We start from the raw sequence: 22,267 nt of genomic DNA, 5'->3' as shown, positions 1-22,267 counted from the left end.
AACTAGAATATAGGTTATATTAGGCACAACATAGGTTATAACATATTATATATTGTATATTACAGCATAACATGTTATAATAAGTAAAATTATATATTTAAGTAAAACAAAATAGGCAAAGCACATAATAAATTTATTACTTCTCAATAATTTCTATCCAGTGGTATCGTACCGACGAGTTCAAAAAGAAAGCGACGAATTATTGTGTACGGTTCGGTCACTCGTTATGGTCCGCAATCAGTTGCCAGCGCAAGGGGTTAAGGATACCTACAAGTAATGTCGTTTTCTGACACTGTAGAAAGTTTTACTTTCTTTAAAAGTTATTACAGCTTTAATCTGTAGTATAATTTAACAATAAACACAGTAAATGTCAATGTATTTAACTAGAATATAGGTTATATTAGGCACAACATAGGTTATAACATATTATATATTGTATATTACAGCATAACATGTTATAATAAGTAAAATTATATATTTAAGTAAAACAAAATAGGCAAAGCACATAATAAATTTATTACTTCTCAATAATTTCTATCCAGTGGTATCGTACCGACGAGTTCAAAAAGAAAGCGACGAATTATTGTGTACGGTTCGGTCCCTCGTTATGGTCCGCAATCAGTTGCCAGCGCAAGTGGTCAAGGGACAAACGAGGAATCGAGTTAACCTCTCTCAATTTCTTCGACGACGCCTTCCTTCGTTAACGAAGGAAGCCACCGTTCTAAGGGCCCGGTTTTTAATATCGGCTGTTCGAGATGGGAGTGCCGCTCTACGGTTCGCTAACAGCAGGAAATTGCGGCGCTAGATCGACCTGCCTACGTTTTCATACATACACACACACGGCCCCCGTTCGTCTCGCATGCACGCGTAATAACCGTGGATGCATTCTCCAGCCGCCATGTTTCCTTTCACGCGTCAAGGTCGGGATCTAGCGATTCGAAGCGGTTAACGAAGTTGATCCATGTTAAAATATCAGAAATGCCACGGGGCACAGGTGGCACCGAATACCGCTGTGAATCGTTGCAATGAAAACGAATGCAAACGAGTCGTTTAACGAGGCCTGTCGAGCCGAGTATTGTATGATACCTTTGAATAAAAGGTCTTTTCAGCGATGCTTTTATCGTCAAGTCTTGAGATTCTCTCGTTGAATACGCGGTAATTCACTAAATGTTGAAATTGTAAAATTGGAATTTGTTTTATGGCTCGAAGCCTCTGCTTAATATATGATATTCATTTTATTCTAAGATAGGTTTCACATCATTTCAGCAGGGGTGAGAGAGTGAAATTTTCTTCTAGAAAATGTTATAAATTGGTACTGTATAAAATTTTTTCACGACTGAACTTGAAGATTGAATTTTCGTCGTTGTATTCCTTTGCACTTGATACTCAATCGTGCAGCAAGTTTCGAGATACCGTCGTAAAGAGGATGCTTCAGTCTTTAAGTCCATTGTAGACTCAGTCGCCTTGAGGAAACTTCTCAATGTTTCTAAGATTTTACATACAATGACAATTTATGTCCTTTTTCGAGAAAAAAAAAGTGTCTTTGTTTTCCCATCCGCTTCGAATAAAATGAACAGTGTATTTTGGAAGTAGAGGGTTCAAGCCTTAAAATGAATCCTCTTTTGGTTTACGAAATGGTAACAGTTTCAATATTCAGTATATTAATGTGATATAACTATAGATACATCACAATACGATAAATACATCACAGTTTTTCGAATTTCCAGGTGATAGAATTTGATAAAATGTCAAACGACCTTATTTTGGAGAGGCGTCACTAACCGTAAATACGTGTACATGCAAAATGTAAGTCAAATATAGTTTGAGTAAGTAAATATATGACTGCAAAGTGTCATTTTTAATCAGAAAAGGAGTCTCTCGAAGCGTTTGAAACGGCCAATCGTCGGTGTCACGGCACACTGTGTCAGTTGTCCCTGACATAAAAGAGGAACGCGTAGTAAAAACAGGCTGCTCTAAATAGAAACTGAATGGCTGTTTGGCACAGAGCTTCTCCTCGTGGCTTCTTACTTTGGGGCTACGTGCCAATCGAAGGCATAGATCTTCTCTCTCTGGCCCCCGATGAGGTGTCGTGACCTAGAAAAGCGACGGTGAAAGCCGGTACACATTCACGCAGCCCTATCGGTTCGTCGACCCGAGCTCGAGACACTGGATCCTGCCAACGATTCTCAAGCCAACAGACCACAGATTGTTCTTTGCAACTATTCTTGTAACCACTGCTTGTCTCGATACATGGTACCTTTTTTTAATCTTTCAATTTTCAGAATTTTGTAACATCAATAAGTTGATAGCTTATACATTAATATAATAAGTATATTATATACCTAACCTAAAGTTAACCTAAGGTATATAACTTAAAGTTAGGTTTAAGTTAGGTATATACATGGTACCTTTTTTGTCCTTTAATTTTCAGAATTTTATAACATCAATAGGTAGATAGCTTATACATTAATGTGATAAGTATATTATATAATATACCTAACCTAAAGCTAACCTAAAGTATATGACCTAAGGTTAGGTTTATCATTTGGGCTAGGTTTATCATATAATATATTAGTATAAGTATATTATATGATATAATTATTTTACATTGATTCAATTATTATACCAATAAATGAATATAAATTAATTATAATAAATAAGGTATACAGGTTAGGTTTAAGTATATCATATGATATAAAAGTATAAGTACATTATATGATATAATAAGGTATGTAGGTTAGATTTAGGTATATCATATGATATAATAGTATAAGTACATTATATGATATAAATATTAAGATTATATGATATAATAAAGTATGTAGGTTAGATTTAGGTATATCATATAATATACTAGTACGATAAGCATATTATATGATATAAGGTATATAGGTTAACTATATAGGTTAGGCTTAAGCATATAACGTACTAATATAACAAGTATATTATATGATATAATTATTATACATTGATACCAATAAATGAATATGAAATGGAAATTAAAGTTTAAGAAATTCCAACACGACACGAATACGCGTAAGATTGAAAACGTACAGCGGTGGCCGCTGTTTCATTTCCCAGGCTTTCCACGCTTTTCCCACAACGCGTGTCGTGTTAATTACGCTAATTTACGTTAACGTCGGGCTAAGAACGTTTTTCCTCATAATCAGCCATTGTTCCTCACCGCTTAAAGGACACATTCAATAGCGTAATTAGCGCAATTATTTTTTTCCAGGTTACGGACGAGACAAGACGGTAAACGTACTGCCTTCACTGTGTTCATCTTGTCAGATGCTGTGCAATAACGTCGCAGACTCGATGCAATAAGGAAGCTCTGTCTTCTGTATTCGTTTCGCGAGGAAGAAAATTAGAAAATTATGGAGAAAAGTCGAGTAACGAGTGGAGTTTCAGAAGAAAGCAAGAAATATTGTCAGAAGAGGTTGGGGTTCGGCGAAAAGATTGCCTGAAATGGCAGCGAGTCACTCGGTGATGACAAATATCCGCGAGTGTGGCTATGAGCACACACTGGGATCCTTTCACCGAGACAGGTGTTGCCGCGCGTCACAATGTAGGCAGACGCACGTACGCGTTACGATGAGCGGTGTTATTTGCAGGACAATAACAGGCGAATGCCTCGTTGCGTTGCGAACGCGATTCAACTCCGCCTCCGGTGGAACAACCTGCTCCCCGGCGATTTACATCAGGCAACCGAAGCTAAACTTATTATACTTTACGAACTGTCATTTTTGTGACTCTATTTGCCGTGCCATTTATTTTTTTTTTTTTCTTTTTTTCTTTCTCCTTTTTATAAATGCGTGAAATTAACACCAGAACTACCGACGATTGAAAGCACAAAAATTTCCATCAGAGACGTTGCAGTGCAAAAGATAGGGAAACTTTATAATACAATGGGGAGTGTACAAACTTTTATTTATGTATCTTGCAAGAAATTATTTAAAATCTTTAAAAACACACTGTTCCACGCCTGACGTAAAATTAAAAAATTGGTCGTTTTGATCACTTTGGTAGCTCTATCGTTAATCCAAATATCAGTATTATTTCGTTTCGTGCAAGTTACAAAGTGAATCATTTTGGTAAATACGTATTCCACGTATGTATTATACAATGTATAAAATGTATATAATATGTATTATATGTAAAATGCATTTAATGTTATATACGTATAATACATTTTTATATATAATACTTTACAATACATGTTACAAATTGATAACATACAGTATTGTCAACACTGTAACTGTTTAACTGATGCATTTCGTCACTGAAAAACAGCGTTATAATTGTATAATTGTACAATTATAAATAAGTGTCGATGACAAATCGATTAAAACAGGCAGCAATCTCACAGTGACGATTTTCACGTCGAACATGCACCCCAATTCGGCGCAATTTGAAAATTCGAGAATTCAAATAGCCGAACCGAACACTTCCCCCTGCGCGTGTAATTTCGAGACACCCTGTAGAATTCCGGATCTCTTTCCCCCGATTGCTATCAAGTGGACAAACGTCGATGCGTGTAGCACCACCAGTTATCCTTGAGTTCGATCCCCTCGTTGGTCGCCTAGCGTGACCGTAAATGTAAGTAAGTGTGGCACTTGCATTAGAGAGACAACTCGCGTTACCATTCGATAGTTTATGCGTTCGATAGCTTGCGCGCACGTAATGCGTCGCACGTAATCGCAAGTGTGTGTTTCGACGAATATATAGCGATTCGCGTAATCTTCGCTCGCTCGCGAGACGCTCGAATCTCTCCCACACTCTCGAGCGTGTGTTTCCTTCGTCGGTGTGGTTTCCTTCGTTTCGGTCTTTCTTGACGTCACACCGTGAATTACACGCTATGTAGAAAAGCCACGAGAGTCACTCTCTGTTGCGCGGTTAATTCAATAGCTCTTTTTACTTGCAACAGTTTTGTTTCCTTATTATACAGAATAAATACATGTTATCTCCTTCTCGGCGACCTGAAGCGATTTTAACGAAAATTATTTATGCATTATATATATATATATATAAACAAAAGTAAATGAAATATATTATAAAATAATATATATATATATATATTGAAATTTATTTGTATATGAATATATATATGAATATATATATATTGAAAATTATTTATGCGACTTCCCCCCGCGGCCAAGATCATGAAACACTGGCTCGTAGACAGTGAATTTTCAAGAGTAACTCCCCATTCGGCTGAGAAATTTTGAGAAAATTGGAATTTTATGTTAAACGAAATACCAAACAAGCTCAAGTTTATTCTCTTCTTTCTCGTCGAATTCAAAAAGAAGATACAAAGTTTCGAAAGGTGTACACCGTCTCTGAACTTTGCCCCCCGTTCCATCTGAAAATAGTCCGCGTTTATATTTTATAACTTACATTTATAACTTACAACGCAAAGTCGTACAACATGTAATGAGATTAAACTTGATCCACTTCTGTCTATATTAATAATAAAGGGACCGATTCTTTTTGTTGTCACATTAATGCTTCAGATATCTTAAGATTCTTTAAATCTTTCGACATTGATAATTTTTTTTTTTTGTAGTATTTTATGCATTTATATGTACAATATGTATAGTATTTAAATGTATAATATATGTATAGCATTTTAATATGTAATGTGATTAAACTTGATTCACTTTTTTATTTATCTATCTGTTAATAATAAAGTGGAAGATTCTTCTTGTTGTAGCATTAATGTTTCAGATATCTCAATATTCTTTAAATCTTTCGAAATTAGTAATTTTTTTTTTTTAGTATTTTATGCATTTATATGTACAGTATTTTAACATGTAATGTGATCAAACTTGATCCACTTCTTTATTAATCTATCTCTTAATAATAAAGTGGAAGATTCTTCTTGTTGTAGCATTAATGTTTCAGATATCTCAATATTCTTTAAATCTTTCGAAATTAGTAATTTTTTTTTTAGTATTTTATGCATTTATATGTACAGTAATTGTATAGTATTTGTATGTATAATATTTTTATGTACAGTATTTTAACACGTGATGTGATTAAACTTGATCCACTTCTGTTAATAATAAAGTGGAAGATTCTTCTTGTTGTAGCATTAATGTTTCAAATATCTCAATATTCTTCAAATCTTTCGAAAGTTAGTAATTTTTTTGTAGTACTTTATGCATTTATATGTACAGTAATTGTATAGTATTTATATGTATAATATATTTATATACAGTATTTTAACGTGTAATGTGATTAAATTTGATCCACTTTCGTCTTAATCTATCTATCAATAATAAAGTGGAACAAAAGTAAACTTTTGTTGTAACATTAACGCTTCAGACTCAAGATTCATTATCAATCTTCCGAAATTCGTAATTTTTTTCATAGTACTTTACATCTTCAAGAAGACTCGTTTAACATACGAATAACATAAATTTTCTTCGCTGAATGTATGTACAACAAGATCCGCGAGATAAAATACATCGACTGAAATGTGGCGAAGAAGTTTCTCCTGTCTCAAAGAACCTGTTTGTATCCTTGCAGAACAACATTCGCTTCAACTTCAAACTCGTTCGAAAGTATCGCTAAAAAAGACTTTTCTGAAATGACTCGACTCGTCTTGATTCGCGTTAAGATTAAGAATTTAACAATTTCACCAAGAATTGTTGCGGTGAACTTTTAACTCGTTTCAATTCTCCGATTGACTCTGATTTTGAAATAAATAAATTAAAAAAAAAAAAAACAGCCATAACTGTATATGTACTTTGTAGGTCGATCATCTATCAAAGAACGACAGTGTAACAAATCGCATTTGTACGAGCACGATCCATCATGATCGTATTAAACTCATTTTATTAACTCGGTTCGACGTGCTCCAATTGAGGATGAACTTCATTACGCATCGTCTTACGCATCTGACTCAAGTTCTACGCGTGATAATTGATCGTGGCAAACACGTTGAAGAAAGCGCAATGGAAACAGATCGATCGCGGTACGCTACGATTCTCAGACGCAAAATTCACTCCACGATTAATTGAAGTAAACGATTATGTTAGCTTTTGTAATAGCTTAGTTGTGAACGAGATATCGCAAAATTGTTCATATGACAAAATATGTCATCGTATATAACATATTTCTTTTCTTTAAAAGAAAGAAATAATATTTTTCCGTTAAAGTTTTCGACAGAATCGAGTTTGAAAATTTACGAACACTGTACTTGAATTTACAATTAGCTAATTCTAGACGCGATAGAAAAGAGTAATTAACTGAAGGTTATTCTATCTATGCAAAAGTAAGTTGAAAATGTGGAATAAACTTCTTTTGTTTTCGAGGAAATCGAAATATACTTGAAAATTTATCAATTGCATGCTACTTTCTTAAGGACGAAAAAATTTTGTTCCACATTTTTCACTTGTTTTCTTTTTATACACGTAATCGGTCCAGTACGGAATCACCAAAATCTAAGTACACTCGATAAACTTTCAAACTCGAAATTTTCTTAAAAAACGAAAGTTTCAACGGAAAGATTTTGTTCCTTCTTTCTCGACTCATTTTTTTCATCTCCTACTCGGTTTCTGCCACTAATCATTCAACAACTATTCCTCAGCAGATTGGAAACTAACAGGGATTAACATAAATCATATGTCATGCCTTTCCAAAATGTCTCCTCTCTACCTCTTCTTATCAATGTTTATCATGAGCAATATATTTCGTTAACGTACGTGAGATCTTTCGAGAAAATTAGTTAAAAAAAAAAAAAAAAACTATGACGTTCGACGGAGGTCACGCGGTTATCACGAGTCTGATTACAGTAACATTTGAAATTGTGCCCTCGAAATGATTACGTATCGCGTCATCGAGACGCAATCGAATGAAAGCGAGGCTGCACTTTCGAGATGTGGCTCGAGAGAGGCCAAGTATTACCGGAAGCCAAGGAGTTGCGTTTTCAACGCAAAAAGGTCGCGGGCCAAAGTATCCCTCGACTTCAAATCTTTCTCGAGTGTTGCTATTGAGATTTCACTTCCTCCGTTGATAAGTTTTTCCATTCATCTCGAAAGGCTTCCCTCTTCCACTTTCGTTACGTAAAACTTTCAGTCACGTTTAAAAGTTTCGGTTGACTGCTTCAAAATCGTCGAGCAATGCCGATTTCTTTAATGGACGTTTTACAGAGAAATATGGATATATATTTCGAATCACAAACAATACAATTATATATTTTTCACAAGTTTCGAAAAGAGTCTTTTCTTCCGTTTTATATTATTTTACGTAATAAATATCTGTGCGAGATATTCCAATTCGTATTTAATTTTAATTAAAATTTCATTCGTTTCAATTCATTTTCTGCGATAAAAGGAAATTGTCAAAAGCACCCAGTCCGTTCTATATCCAAAGGCTATGTTCGTTTGGGGAAGCAATTCGTCGGCTACGTGGGAGTAACGTTTTCGAGTAATGGTTCGCTCTTCACCTTTAGCGGAATTAAATTCCAACAAGATCGAAAAGATAAAAAAGAATACTTTAACATTTTACAACGGAAGAAATCGGCGAAAAAAACACAGCCATCTCATGGAAACGATAAATTTCTTTCGAAAAAGATAACTGAACGAACATTACTTGCAAAGAGGAAATACAATTCTTTCGTAGAATTCTTGCTAAAGCTTCGACGAATTCGCGGGAAACAAATTAACAATATGAGAAGTATCTGAGTTGAAAAAGTGGAAGATCGAAGATTGACGTCATCCTTGAGTTTTCCTCGAATTTTCCTTGAGCAAAGTTTCGAAAGTTCCGAAATTTAAAGAAGCTTAAAAGGTCCTTTTAACCCCTTGCGTTGGCAATTGATTGCGGACCATAACGATTGACCGAATCGTATACAATAATTTATCGCTTTCTTTTTAAACTCGTCAGTACAATATCATCACTGGATAGAAATGATTGAGAAGTAATAAATTTATTATTTGCTTTGCCTATTTTGTTTTACTTAATTTATAATTTTACTTATTATATATTATGCTATAATATATAATATATAATGTGTTATAACCTATATTCTAGTTAAATACATTAACATTTAGTGTATTTATTGTTATAGTGTATTTACTACAGATTAAAGCTGTATTGACTTTTAAAGAAAGTAAAATTTTCTAGTGTCAGAAAACGACAATACTTGTAGGTATCCTTAACCACTTGCGCTGACAATTGATTGCGGACCATAACGAATGGCCGAACTGTACACAATAATTTGTCGCTTTCTTTTTGAACTCGACGGTACGATATCACCGGTTAGAAATTATTGAAAAGTAGTTATTAAAATTTATTATTTGTTTTGCCTATTTTGTTTTACTTAAATATATAATTTTACTTATTATAACATGTTATGCCATAATATATATGTTATAACATAACCTATATTATGCCTATATTCTAGTTAAATACATTGACATTTAGTGTGTTTGTTGTTAAATTATATTACAAATTAAAGCTGTATTAACTTTTAAATAAAATAAAATTTCCTACAGTGTCAGAAAACGACAATACTTATAAGTATCCTTAACCACTTGCGCTGGCAACTGATTGCGGACCATAACGAGTGACCGAGTACACAATAATTCGTCGCTTTCTTTTCCTTTTGAACTCGTCGGTATGACTATATTACTGAATAGAAATTATTAAGAAGTAATAAACTTATCATTTGTTTTGCCTGGATTACATTTAAATATACTTAAAAACTGAGAAACTGTTGCAATTTGGGACAAAAAATTCTCGACGTGCGTGGCACGTCATTCCAGCGCAAAAGGTTAAGCTGGTTAGAAACAATCGACCTGGATGTCACGGACGACTCGATGCTTTCTCTTTCAAGGATCGCGTTTATCAACCGCGAGGCGAGCCTCGTTACGCGAATGACAATTAGTAACGCGAACCGCGCGACCTTGAACAAGAAATCCTGAAAACGGCAGCGTTCGTTAACAGCATTATGCAATGCGATTTCATTTGAAACGAACATCGAAAGTTTCGCGCTTTTCTCCAACGAGGGGAAGGGGATGACGAAATTTCACATTCGGCGTTGTTCGAGTTTCACAGTTTTGAAATAGAACCGTCTTACAATCAGTATCTCGCTTCGCGAGATGATCTAACGAACGAAAAAAGTTCCCCGAAATCTTTCGATCTTTCGACAAATATTTCGAGGTTCGTCTTTTTTACGCGAATTTTCTGTAACGAATGTGACTGAAAATTTATTTTTCTAACGAGATGGATAGCCTGCGACTTCTGCGTAACGTCGAGCGTATTATGCAAAAGCCTTTTGTGCAGTCGACTGAAAGTCCTCGGAGGAGAATTCATTGGAAAAACGTGTGTGTCGGTAAGAAATCTCCGGAGCGGAGCTGTCCCGATTAAACGCGAAAAGATTACTCATAGATATTCCTGAAACTGCGCAACTTGTAATTTGAAATGCCGCGCGCATCGGAGAACAATAAAAATTATTTTAATCGCGAGTATTATTTTTTTCTTTGTTACCCGGTACGGTACCAATTTTCAAAGGCAAGCTTATCGTATTTCTTACTTTTAAAAAAGAGAACTACTGTTCACTGGAACAGTACGAAGAATATTTATTATATAAGGTGGCCACTGAAAAACTGAAGGGTTTGAAAAAGCCATAACTTGTTCATTTTCTTCTTTTGTAGGTTATAGAAAAAAATTTGTTTCCATTAATTATTAATTGTATTTTCAAATAAAATAATAAAAAATTTAAAAAAACATGTGTTTGTAAAAGTTATTTTTGTTTTATATCATTCAGTCTTTCAGACCACCATAAATTTCTCTAATGTTTAATGTTTGAGGTAAAAATTTTATCCGTGTGTTTGATCTAACAGCGCTGTTTTCATTACATACGTGAAAATAACATATGTATACCTGACAAAACACGAACAATCGCAATGTAGATAAGAATCTTTGTCACAGTTTTAAGGACGCAGCAGCACAGCACGCATCGATTACGTGATGTTCTAATTTAGTATTATTAATATTATTTATATTTATCATACATTTAGTAATATTGAGCAAAAGCTATCAACTCTTCGCGTCGCGTTCAAGTTTGAATGATCGTATCTTTAAAGATTTTCTAATCTCGTTTATGTTTGTATATATTTGTCATTTGGTTTGCTAAAAAAAAACATATAGTCGCAATTGTTACATGATAGGTAGGTTAATGCTAGACGAAAATGAGGTCGAAACGACCATTTTTTAAATTTATTACGTCGGATCTGAAATCTGAAAAGACAAAGTGGAACGCATGCGACCTTCATCGTGACCTTTCCAGGACCAGTTTGGATCCAGTCCACGAAACATTTATCTGTCCACGACGAAGACGATAAATGACACTAATATAGTAAAGTATCGACTCGAAACAACAGGGAGCGATATTTTATAGAAATTGTTTTTCTCGAACGAACAACAGAGTTCGAAGCCTTGCTTCGAACAGTTTTATCGAAAGTTGCCTGTCGATTATTTTTAGAAACGAAAACGGAGAGTGAAAATGGAACGTTCCTCCTTTAGATCTTTTTTTCGAAAATAACTTCTTCTCTAGTTAAAGGCCTAAATTTTAATTAAAATAAATTTATCATTCTATTTATTTACAAATACTATATCTAAACATTCTAAATGTTAATACTCGATTATAAAACTTTTGCAAACAACCAAAATTACTAATTTTACAATTGAAAGCCTTCAAAATTTATAAAAGTAGTTTCCACACGTTAACCAAGCGGTTGTTTTTATCCTTTTCATTCGGTGAATCGATGTTACCGCACGTCGGTATTACATTCACCCCATTCCCTTCTCCAATTCTAATATTACACGGACCCCCTATTCTCGACCGGCGAAAGTGCGCGAGATCGATCTCATTTGCGGTAGTTTGTCAAATTTTGCATCGACAGAGGCGAGAGAGGCCGAACCGAAAGACCGAAAGGTCCTTCGATATCGGAGGGGTAGGCTTCAAAGGGCAAACGACTCCGTCGGTACGGAGAAACACGTAACACAAACGCGAAACAACGTGTATACGCTCCATTTAACGATATTGCATCAAGAGGGGCGTGCACGTCACACGTGGGCATCTGCGGAGAGTTATCGTTGACGTAAAACAAGATCGCAAAACGTACCGAGAGGCGAAGACCATTCCCAGCGTAGCTGGTAGCTCTCTCGAGCGGTTGGTGGGCGGATGGATGGTTTCCCATTTCTCCTTCAGGGCCTCACAATGTTTTCACGACGCGCAGTAGCGGCCACGCCGAGTATCCAAACACAACGTCCCGCGTTTCGTCGCTTGGTTGTTTCCCTCCGTGCACCGTGCACACACTAACGATATCATCGAACGTATAACCGTGCACTTCTTTCCTTCCTTTACGTCTCCTCTTCTATCGTCGTTCGATCTCTCCTCCGTGCACTTTCTTTCGCACTGTTGCGATTCTTTTCATTGGAAATTCTTTTGTCAAACTATCACAATATCATCAATCAAATCACCTATGACTCAATCATAAAACATACTCGATTTGAACGAAGCTATTTTCGAGAATTTTTTAGAATTTCGCGAGTAACAGTGACTTTGTTTCTTTGATCTCAAAAAAGGAGCAGATTTATCACTTTTTCATCAATGCACGAAACTTCTCTGGTGTATTTTGACGTACAGTAGTGGAAAGACTACGACTTTGATTAATGAATTACGATAAACAAGGAGCTGCCAATTCACGATTTTGCTTGATCTCAGAATTTGACAAAATATCGTTTTCCCACTGTCGCGAAACTGTTACTCGATCGAGCTACCGTGAATTTGCTCGATTGGATGAGACACCGTGGCGTTCGAGCAAAGGTGTAGCACTGAGAAGGCGGATAACCGTGGGGGCTTCCCGATCGACCAAGGCACCGTCACCGAACGACCGAGTTCCATCGCGAGCAGACGCTGCACAACTTCGCGCACCTCTCTGCTTATCACCAGGTGTATACTTCTTTCGTCACCGCTAGTCCCAGGCAGACGCAAGTTTCATCGACAAACCTCAATGAAAATTGAAGGCGAGAGCTTGCCTTTCGATTAGTTTTCGAATAGCCATGGCGTCAAGGGCTACAACCGGCAGAAACGTCGACGTATCGGGGGACGGATTCGAGGAACAGGCGAAAAGGACCACTGACGACGCCTCTTCTTCTTCTTCTTCTTCTTCTTTTTCTTCCCTTCTTGCCGCGAGCTAGCTGTTCAAACTGGTCGTACAACTTAGCCTCCGAGGTTGACGTCATGAACTCTACCGAGAGTGGGATCGCGACTCACTCTCTCTCGGTCGTCTCTCTTGTCTCTACGTCCTACCTTACGAATAGACCAGTGTGGGGAGCGACTGTGTATCCTGTTGTATCATTCGCTGTCCGCGCGATGGACGCCGGTTTTTTTCAATTCCTCGTCGCCGTGTCCTCCCTCCGTGGCTCGTTATTTTTAATCGATGACGAATACCTGATTTCACGATTATTCACACGCGGTTCGGTCGAGTTCGCGTCCCACCGAGTCGTTCGCGGGCAGAGAGACAAGTTTCTGAATCGCCCCAGGAACATTGTACTGAACCAACACTCCACCTTTGCTACATTTCTGGTGTCTTCAACAGATACTTGACTCTATTTGTTCTTCTGTATACTCCTCTCAATTACGAGCTCCTTCTCGCGAAAGGTGAAGCAAGTAGCTCGTACAGGGTGCAAATTTCATCGCTTGGTCGAGCACTGTCACAAGACAGGATTAAGAGAGAACGTTTTCTCCCCTCCCCCCTCAGAGCCTTCGAACGAAACGAAAAGCCTTTCGACCGCAAACCGTCGAAAGGAAACCGTTACTCCGATGAAAATCTGTTTCCTCGCGAGCGTCAAAAATTCGGTCGACTGATACCCGAAAGAACGTTTGGATATCTTGTTTCTTTTTTAGTTTCAACTCGTCGCTTAGATATTTCAATTACAACGAGAGAAAAAAGAGGGGAGAAAAAAGAGAAAGAGAGAGAGAGAGATAGGATCGTTTGTCGATTGTTCAACTCGATTATCCTCGACCTCGATTCAAGCATCGATTAGACTTACGATATAGAATATACCCTGTCTATCAAGTTTCCTCTGTCTTCTGTTTCTGTTTCTAGAGGACGAAAGAGAGAACGTTTGTCCGTTATTTCGTTTTAGACGTTTAGACGAGATGATCGTGGTTTAACACGCGCCTAGGTTAGCTAATGAGGAGTAGAGCCGCAGCACAAGTTCCCACGTTTTTCCGTTAGAACTGCCGCCGTCACGCTCAGCTACTTCCGGCGACCCCACCGGAACTGCAGCGTACGTTCTCGATCTGTCGCATCGACGGGCCGATCATCATCCGTAGGGATAAATCGTAAGCAAATCCGTAGGAACGTGTTCTATATTTGTTCCCAGCAACGATCGTTCAAACTTGTCCCCACTTTCTGGCAAAGATCTCGAGAAAACGCACGACGATTCTTTTTTTTCTTGTTCTTCTTTGACTTCTCGAATCCTCGTGAATCGTGGATTTGGATTATTCTCGGTCGCTCGCACGCGTTTCGTTACGTTAACGAGGTAAACGGTCGTTTTTTATTCGAAGAACCACCGCGCCACCTGGTGAAGGTATCATGCTTGCGAGCAGCTAGAGCTCCGTTTTCATCACTTCATCGGGCGAGGAAGGGGGGAAAAAAGAAACGTCTGGGAGGCCGGCGACACTTTTATCGCAACGCGGGTACGATGAGACGTTTCACTTTCACTGAAAAGCACGATGAGGCGATGGAAAAGCTCGCGACACGATGAAGATACATGCGTAAGATCTTCCGGTACTCTGGCGCACGAGACGTGCAACAACCCCCCCCAGAAAGACTCGGGACGCGAATGCCGTAGTTCAAACGGGCCCATGTCTCTCTACCCGGGTCCTACGGCGCGCCAGTGCCGTACTTGATCCCCTCGGTGCCCTGCGTCTTTCTCAGACGTGTTCTTCAGAGATTTTAAATTCGTTTCGTTTTTTCAAATTGAAACTTTAGAACTGTGCACTAGAGTTTGAGGAAAATTTAGTATAGCAAGAGAGGGGGAAAATTGAATAGCAAAAAATGCCGAGTTCGAGGAAGAATTCACGTTTTTCAAATGAATGTTTTTCAACTAAGCTTCTCTAAGTAGTATATAGGTATCCATATTTATTTTTACTAAGTAACTAATCGCTGCTTATTTTTATTAACGTTTAACAAAAGGGGAGTTTTTTCTCGATCTTTCTCATTTCTGGGCGAAATTAAAGAAATGGAAGTTTACTAAATTATTGCAAATTTACTGAGAATGGTATCGTTCTTAATAAAATTTTTAAAGGTTATTTGTTTTCATATCTAATATCCAAACGTAAAGTTTACTAAACTAGCATCGTTCTTAATAAAATTTTTAGAGGCTGTTTATTTCCAATATCCAAAGTCTAAACGTAAATTCCCATGGTCTTAGAAAATTAACGTAAAGCGTAGAGCTCAAGGTATATCGAACGATATACAAATTGTGTCCGATGCATAGAAATTTTAATCAAGGAAAAATGTTGAAACTGAAGCAACTTTAGCGCTTTCGCCCCTGTTTTCCGTCCGTGTACGTACGAGCACGAGTCAACCCCCACTCCATCGTCAAACCATGAATGTCCCACTCGAACCTACGTAGGTACCTTTTCCCCTACTCCGAAACAAACCAGGACCGTGCCAATTATTTTCACCACCTCTGTTTCTCTACATCCCAGCAACTTAAATTCGCGGTTACGAGGAACCGGTTTGCCGCGAGATTTCAACATTTCAAGTGCTCGTGGCTCGCGTCGACGAGGCTTCGACGAATTAATTTCGCCGTGAAAGTTATTGAGAGTATCGCCAAATTTCGTACGAAATTTTCGACGAATAAATTCCAAGTAGAAAGTTGACGATGATATTTGAAGAGACTAGCTAGAAAATCGTCAGAGTGGGGTCGGCTCGGACGAAGATCCGGGGTGCTGGTGCTCCCAAGTTTACGGTGGTGAGGAGTGCAGCTGCCACGGCAAATGGTCGTACATCTGCTGAGACACGACCGAGAAAAGTTCACCGCGAAACCGAACTGGGCTTCCAACGTTTACAGATCTTTCGGCGGAGATTTTCCATCTTCTTCTCGCGGTAACGAGAAGTTGATGAGCCGGCGAGACTTTTGGGGGGAGGCCGGCTGTTTGACCCTGTCGTTTGATGTTGTTTTATTTATCTGACAGGACTTCTGACAGATCACGGATGAAACAGACGAATTATTTCAAAAACTATCAGTTTTAGATTAATGTACGAAGAGGAAAAAATATTCCTGTCTCACTTGGTACTTTCAGTTAACGCAAAAAAAAAAAAAAAGAAAAAAAAAACGGAATCAGGTGAAATGAAAATGAGGTGTACTTTAGAAATTCAAATTTTCTTCGAACACAGCGAACGATTATTATTCGCTATTGTTCAACGATTTAAAGCCGATGTAACGCGATACGTATATATTTGCTTTCCACAACACATATTTGCTTTATAACAACAGTATACTTTGAAAAGTAATATTAAATATACTTCATTTGTTATAATATTAAATATACTTAAGTAATAATAAATTATAAATAGCAAGTAATAAGTATTATATTATAAATAATTATGATATATAATATTTATAATATATATATAAGTATAATATAATTATGATGTATAGGATTATATTATAAATAATTATGATATATAATATTTATAGTATATATAAGTATAATATAATTATGATATATAATAATATAAATATTATATATCATAATTATAATATATTTATATAATAACATTAATATTATATATTTATAATATTATAAATATAATAATGATTATAAGTATCATAACAGTAAGTAATAATAAATAATATTAAATATACTTAAGTAACATTAAACATAATTATTTATTCTTTATTTCAGATGAAAGCTTAAAGCTTAAATAAGTCGCACCGAAATAACAATAATAATCATTAATATATCTAATATTATGTAGGGATAAGTAACGAAAAAAAAAAATAATAATAATAATGAACGGATAAAACAACAAAATTGATTGACGCTATAGAAATCTCAAAGAAGGGAAAGTGACTGATTCGTACAAATACTTGTTCGTACGTACAAATTTGCAACAAGATTTGAAAACTTGTTCTCTTCCTTTTTTTCTCTCTCTCTTTCTTTCACCGCTATCCTTAGGTGCTGTACGCTTGCGCCACGACGTTGAATAGTAATTTCCCTTCACAATAACCTAATTTAAATCCAGTTGAAAATTTATGGCATGAATTATACCGGACGCGGTGCGAATTGGAAAGTCAATTGACGGAAGAATAGAACGGTATTGATATTCGATGTTTAAAAAAAAAAAGGAGGCCGTGAAAATAGAAACCGTTGAAATGTATCACTGTGCGAGCTTTGCTTTCGTTGTTACAACGTTTGTTAAAATTAAATTTAATTTGCAGGTAAAGGGCAAGGTGGTCGGCGATAGTCAATTAAACGAAAATGTATATTTTTTGATATGCTCTGTTACGTTTTCGAAACATTGTTATCCGAGGTAAGCAGAGACCTAATAATTGACAATCGCACATTTCGCGTGCGTAACAATGCTCATTAATATTTGGCTCAGCGATCAAAGAAAGGTGTTATTACATCACTCGTAGTATTCACGTGCGAGTTTCAAGTACGTTGAAATGTCAACCAAATTAAACCGTATCAAACCGAGCCGTTCGGCTAAAAATAAAGTGGACAAATGTTGTTTTATTTTTATCAAAATTGCCGATGCATTGATCGTTTAATTAAGAAGGAACGCGAGAGCAAAGTAGCTAAAATGGCTGAATATTTTTAAACTATATATTTGTCGCTACAATAATAAACGAAGAAAATTGGCAGCCGCACTCGCGTTTTCGTGTTTTCCTCTTCTGTTTTGACTAACGAGCTAGGAAATAAAATATCTCAGCTTACAATAGGAGAGTTCGTTAAACTTTTGCCGAACTAAGTGATCAACTAAATAGCAAAAAGATTCCATCACGCTCTGAAGTTCGTTATGGTTACAAATTGTGCGAAAACAATTTTTCTTGTTATATTATATTATTATAATTATTATTATTTAATTATATTATAATATAATTATAATTATTATTATTTAATTATATTATAATATAATTATAATTAATAATAATTTAATAATAATTGTTATTTAATTGTATTATAATATTATTATAATTATTTTAATTATTATTATTATTTAATTGTATTATAATATCATTATAATTAATAATAATTTAATAATAATTATTGTATTATAATATTAATTGTATAATTATTATATATAATATATAATAGTTTAGTATTATTTATAATAAGGGTATAATATATATAATATATAATTATTATATATAATATTATATATAATATTATTATAATTATTTTAATAATAATAATTATTTAATTATATCATTATATCATATTATTATATTATGTTACTATAACAATTACAATTTTTATAATTAATCATATTATAATTATTATAATTATTTACATTATAAATTTAAGTGAACAACGAACCGCAGATGACAAGACGAGTCAACTTAACTTTCGAACAGAAGATCCTCCGAGAAAGAAAGTTTGAGCTACTCGACCAGCAGTTCAATTGCAGAAACAAGACGCGACCGTCGATTTTTTTTTCGCGATCGCGACTGCAAGGAAACGGCGAGTATCGTACGAAACTCACCCCCGTGAGTTTATTTGCACGGGGGTTCGTTTCGCAAAATGACGACGAAAATAACGTTCGGGCAGCCTTGATCGGCGTGTACGAAAGGTAGTAGGCTACAACACGACTATTTTATTTCCGTCGACCTTTTCACGAGCGTGCATGCGTGCCACGATCACGCAGCGCTCAATGTACATCGTGGCAACGTGTGTGAGCACAGGTGCACGAAGAAAGGAGCGGCGTGAAAGGTGAAGGGAACGAGAAGACGTTGGCAGGAACGAGAGAAGAAAGGAAGAAAGGCGCACTTGTGCCTGGATGAAGCTAAACTCGGAGGAACGAGCTGCCACTTATCTATATTCCATGTTTGCCTTCACGATAAAACGTTGCGTCGATATACTTTGTATATCGTAACATCGATAAAGCATTACGTTAGGAAACAGAATTTTCTCGCCTTCGAGGAGAGAATCTGCCAAGATTGTCGAGCAGAGAGTGCGCCCGTTCTTAAAACGTCCGCGGGACAAGAGGGTTGGGAACGTATAGTTAACCTTTGGAGAAAGAAATACTTTTGTCGCGAGCGTGATGTTGTTGATTCTGTAATTTCAAGTACGAGACGTGGAAAAAGTGGAAATGAGACGAAGGAAATGAAATCGAATCATCGAGTCGCTTGAACGTGACGAATTTTTCATTGGCGATGGTATATAAAAGAAGGAAAAAAAAAGCAGAGTTTGCATGGGATTCTCCTCTTCCGCACGTGCGTTTCCCGATACGCCATATGGCCATAGATAAAAACCACATGCTAGTGTATTCCCATGAACACGAACATCGACCGGACAGGTACGCTAACATGTGCCGCAATGCGAATTTTTGAGGATTTCAGTTTCGATCTGTCACACGACTATATCGTAGATTTACATTCATAAATTTGTCAGATTTATATTCATAAATGTAGAGATCAATTTAGTCTACCATTTTCAAACAAATGGTTTTCGTTCCGTTTCCTTTTAATCTTCTAATCCACGGCCAGAGAAGTTCATATTTGCACGTAACAGGAAACACGTGTCATTGATATTCATGCAACACGGGGAGGCAAGAACAGATGTTAGAAAGTTAGTCTCCCAAAATAAATATTTCCTTCGACAAACAAAAAAACGACTTGATCGTAAGGTTTGCTTCAGGTTGCTTCAGATTTCGTGTGTTAAAGAGAATTAATTTGTTGTTATATAAGAAGAATGATGTTCGAGCACTGACCGTAAAGTGTTTTATACTCGATGCAGGGGAGGATTTATCTGTAACATAAAACGTATCACAGTTATGCATTTGTTTGCTGCAGATTAATTTCAAATTAATTGCATTTTGCAATCCACGAAAATTAAACTGGTAATTTATTGATAATTTATTAATTGAAATTTAATAAATAAATAATTAATTAAATTATATAATTTAATATATATATAATGTAATAGAAATATTATTGTTTATTTATTTTAATATAATATAAATAAATAAATAATTAAATTATATAATTTAATATATATAATACAATATAAATATTATTATTTATTTATTTTAATATAATATAAATAAATAAATAATTAATTAAATTATATAATTTAATATAATATTATATAATGTAAATATTATTGTTTATTTATTTTAATATAATATAAATAAATAAATAATTAAATTATATAATTTAATATATATATATATTGTAATATAAAATTATTATTTATTTATTTCAATATAATATAAATAAATAAATAATTAAATTATATAATTAAAAATATATATAATATAATATATAAATATTATTATTTATTAATTTTAATATAATATAAATAAATAAATAATTAATTAAATTATATAATTTAACATAATTTAATATGTATAACATAATATATAATTTAATAATTTAACATAATTCACAATATAAATAAATAAATTTATTTATTAAATCAATCAAATAATTTATCAAATCGTCAATTTATTTTTACATTTCGTAATCGATGAAAATTAAATTGGTATATTTAATACTTTTTCCCTCTTTCACTTTTCATTTTTCGGCATTTGCCATCACTTGTCATACTGTAAAACTGTAAACAATCAACGAAGGCAAGACGCGCGTATATATATATATATGTATATAGGGGAAAAATCAGTCCGAAAGCTCGACGAAAAGAATCGTGGATTCGTTATTACAAAGGAATCCCCAAGCTACTTGGCTACGTCTACGCGCCCCATAAAAATGCGCACGGTGCTTTATATCGGTGAGCGAAACGGTTCCCACGACACCCTGCGCGTCGTACTCTATGGGAACGTTTTATTGGGGTGAAATTTTACATGTCTGCAGTCACTCGTACACGCGCACGTACACCGTGAAACGGTGTCCCTTCTCGTATAGAAACGTAACGGCGAAACGATTCGATTCGAACGTGTGGATGTGTCTAACTGTTCTACTCTACTCGCAACAAAAGGCTGGAAGATTGGAATTGGACGGCGCTACGACATTTGGGAAACAAAGGTATGCAAAGTGTATGAAAAAAATACGAACGATCGGCCAGTTTGTTAAAATTGAACCATTTTTTTAGTGCGTATGAACGATACGTATTCGTTGACAGAAGGTCTCGGTATTCGTTTCGTGGACATAAGCGTCGAAGGTGCGAAATTAAATTAAACGTGTTCACTTCGAATGAAATATAAATTACGCAGAGTTAAATATAATTAAAACTCGCGGTGGGTGAATCCAATACAAATACAGGGAGCACCGAACGGGATATCAATGGACAAATTGAAAATTAAAAATCGAGGATTTTTCAGAGAGTGACTCTCGAGAAACGCGAGATTAGATCGATCCAAACGTTCGTTCGTTTCTCTGTACTGAAAAATACTTCACGCAATCACGGAGTATTTTTCGGTGAATTACATCAACAGTTGTGTCTTCTATTCTGATTAATGCTTGAGCTATTGGAACTATTGTTCAAATTAGTGTCGAGTATATTGGTGTATATATACTAATTTTCTTTATTAATCCTTATGAGAAGTGTTTATTTAATTTTGTTAATATTATATTATAGTGGCTCGACGTTGTAATATATAACGAAATCACTGTAATAAAATAGTATTTTCCGGTAGTACAAAAATATAATAAAAGCTGTAATAAAATATAATAAAATATAATAAAAACAATAATAAAATATAATGAAATATAATAAAAGCAGTAATAAAATATAATGTAATATAATAAAAGTAATAAAATATAATGTAATATAATAAAAGTAATAAAATATAATGTAATGTAATAAAATATAATAAAATATAATAAAAACAATAATAAAATATAATGTAATATAATAAAAGTTGTAATAAAATATACTGTAATATAATAAAATATAATATAATATAATATGCTATAATATAATAAATATAATTAAATACAATATAATATAATATAATTTAATATAATATAATATAATATAATGTAATATAATGTAATATAATATAATGTAATATAATATAATATAATATAATATAATATAATGTAATAT

At 34.9% G+C, this 22,267-nt stretch overlaps 1 protein-coding gene across 4 annotated transcripts in view; it reads right to left on the bottom strand.

Annotated features, from left to right (window-relative positions):
• LOC122533830 (protein numb) overlaps positions 1-22,267 on the bottom strand; it is a 54,325-nt gene that overhangs the window by 16,554 nt on the left and 15,504 nt on the right. For 2 of the 4 annotated variants that reach the window (XM_043663909.1, XM_043663910.1), the window contains exon 1: positions 12,135-14,853. The exons of 1 other annotated variant lie outside the window; for it this stretch is intronic. In XM_043663909.1, the coding sequence (XP_043519844.1) occupies positions 12,135-12,209 (75 nt within the window). In that variant the 5' untranslated portion in view covers positions 12,210-14,853. Of the gene's footprint in view, positions 1-12,134; positions 14,854-19,970; positions 20,009-22,267 lie in introns of those variants that run through there. One more of the 4 variants, XM_043663912.1, reaches the window with a different exon arrangement.

This window comes from Frieseomelitta varia, unplaced genomic scaffold (genome assembly GCF_011392965.1).
Source record: "Frieseomelitta varia isolate USP_RPSP 00005682 unplaced genomic scaffold, Fvar_1.2 scaffold_556, whole genome shotgun sequence".
Classification (NCBI taxonomy): domain Eukaryota; kingdom Metazoa; phylum Arthropoda; class Insecta; order Hymenoptera; family Apidae; genus Frieseomelitta; species Frieseomelitta varia.
This window is presented reverse-complemented; position numbering and strand designations above follow the sequence as displayed.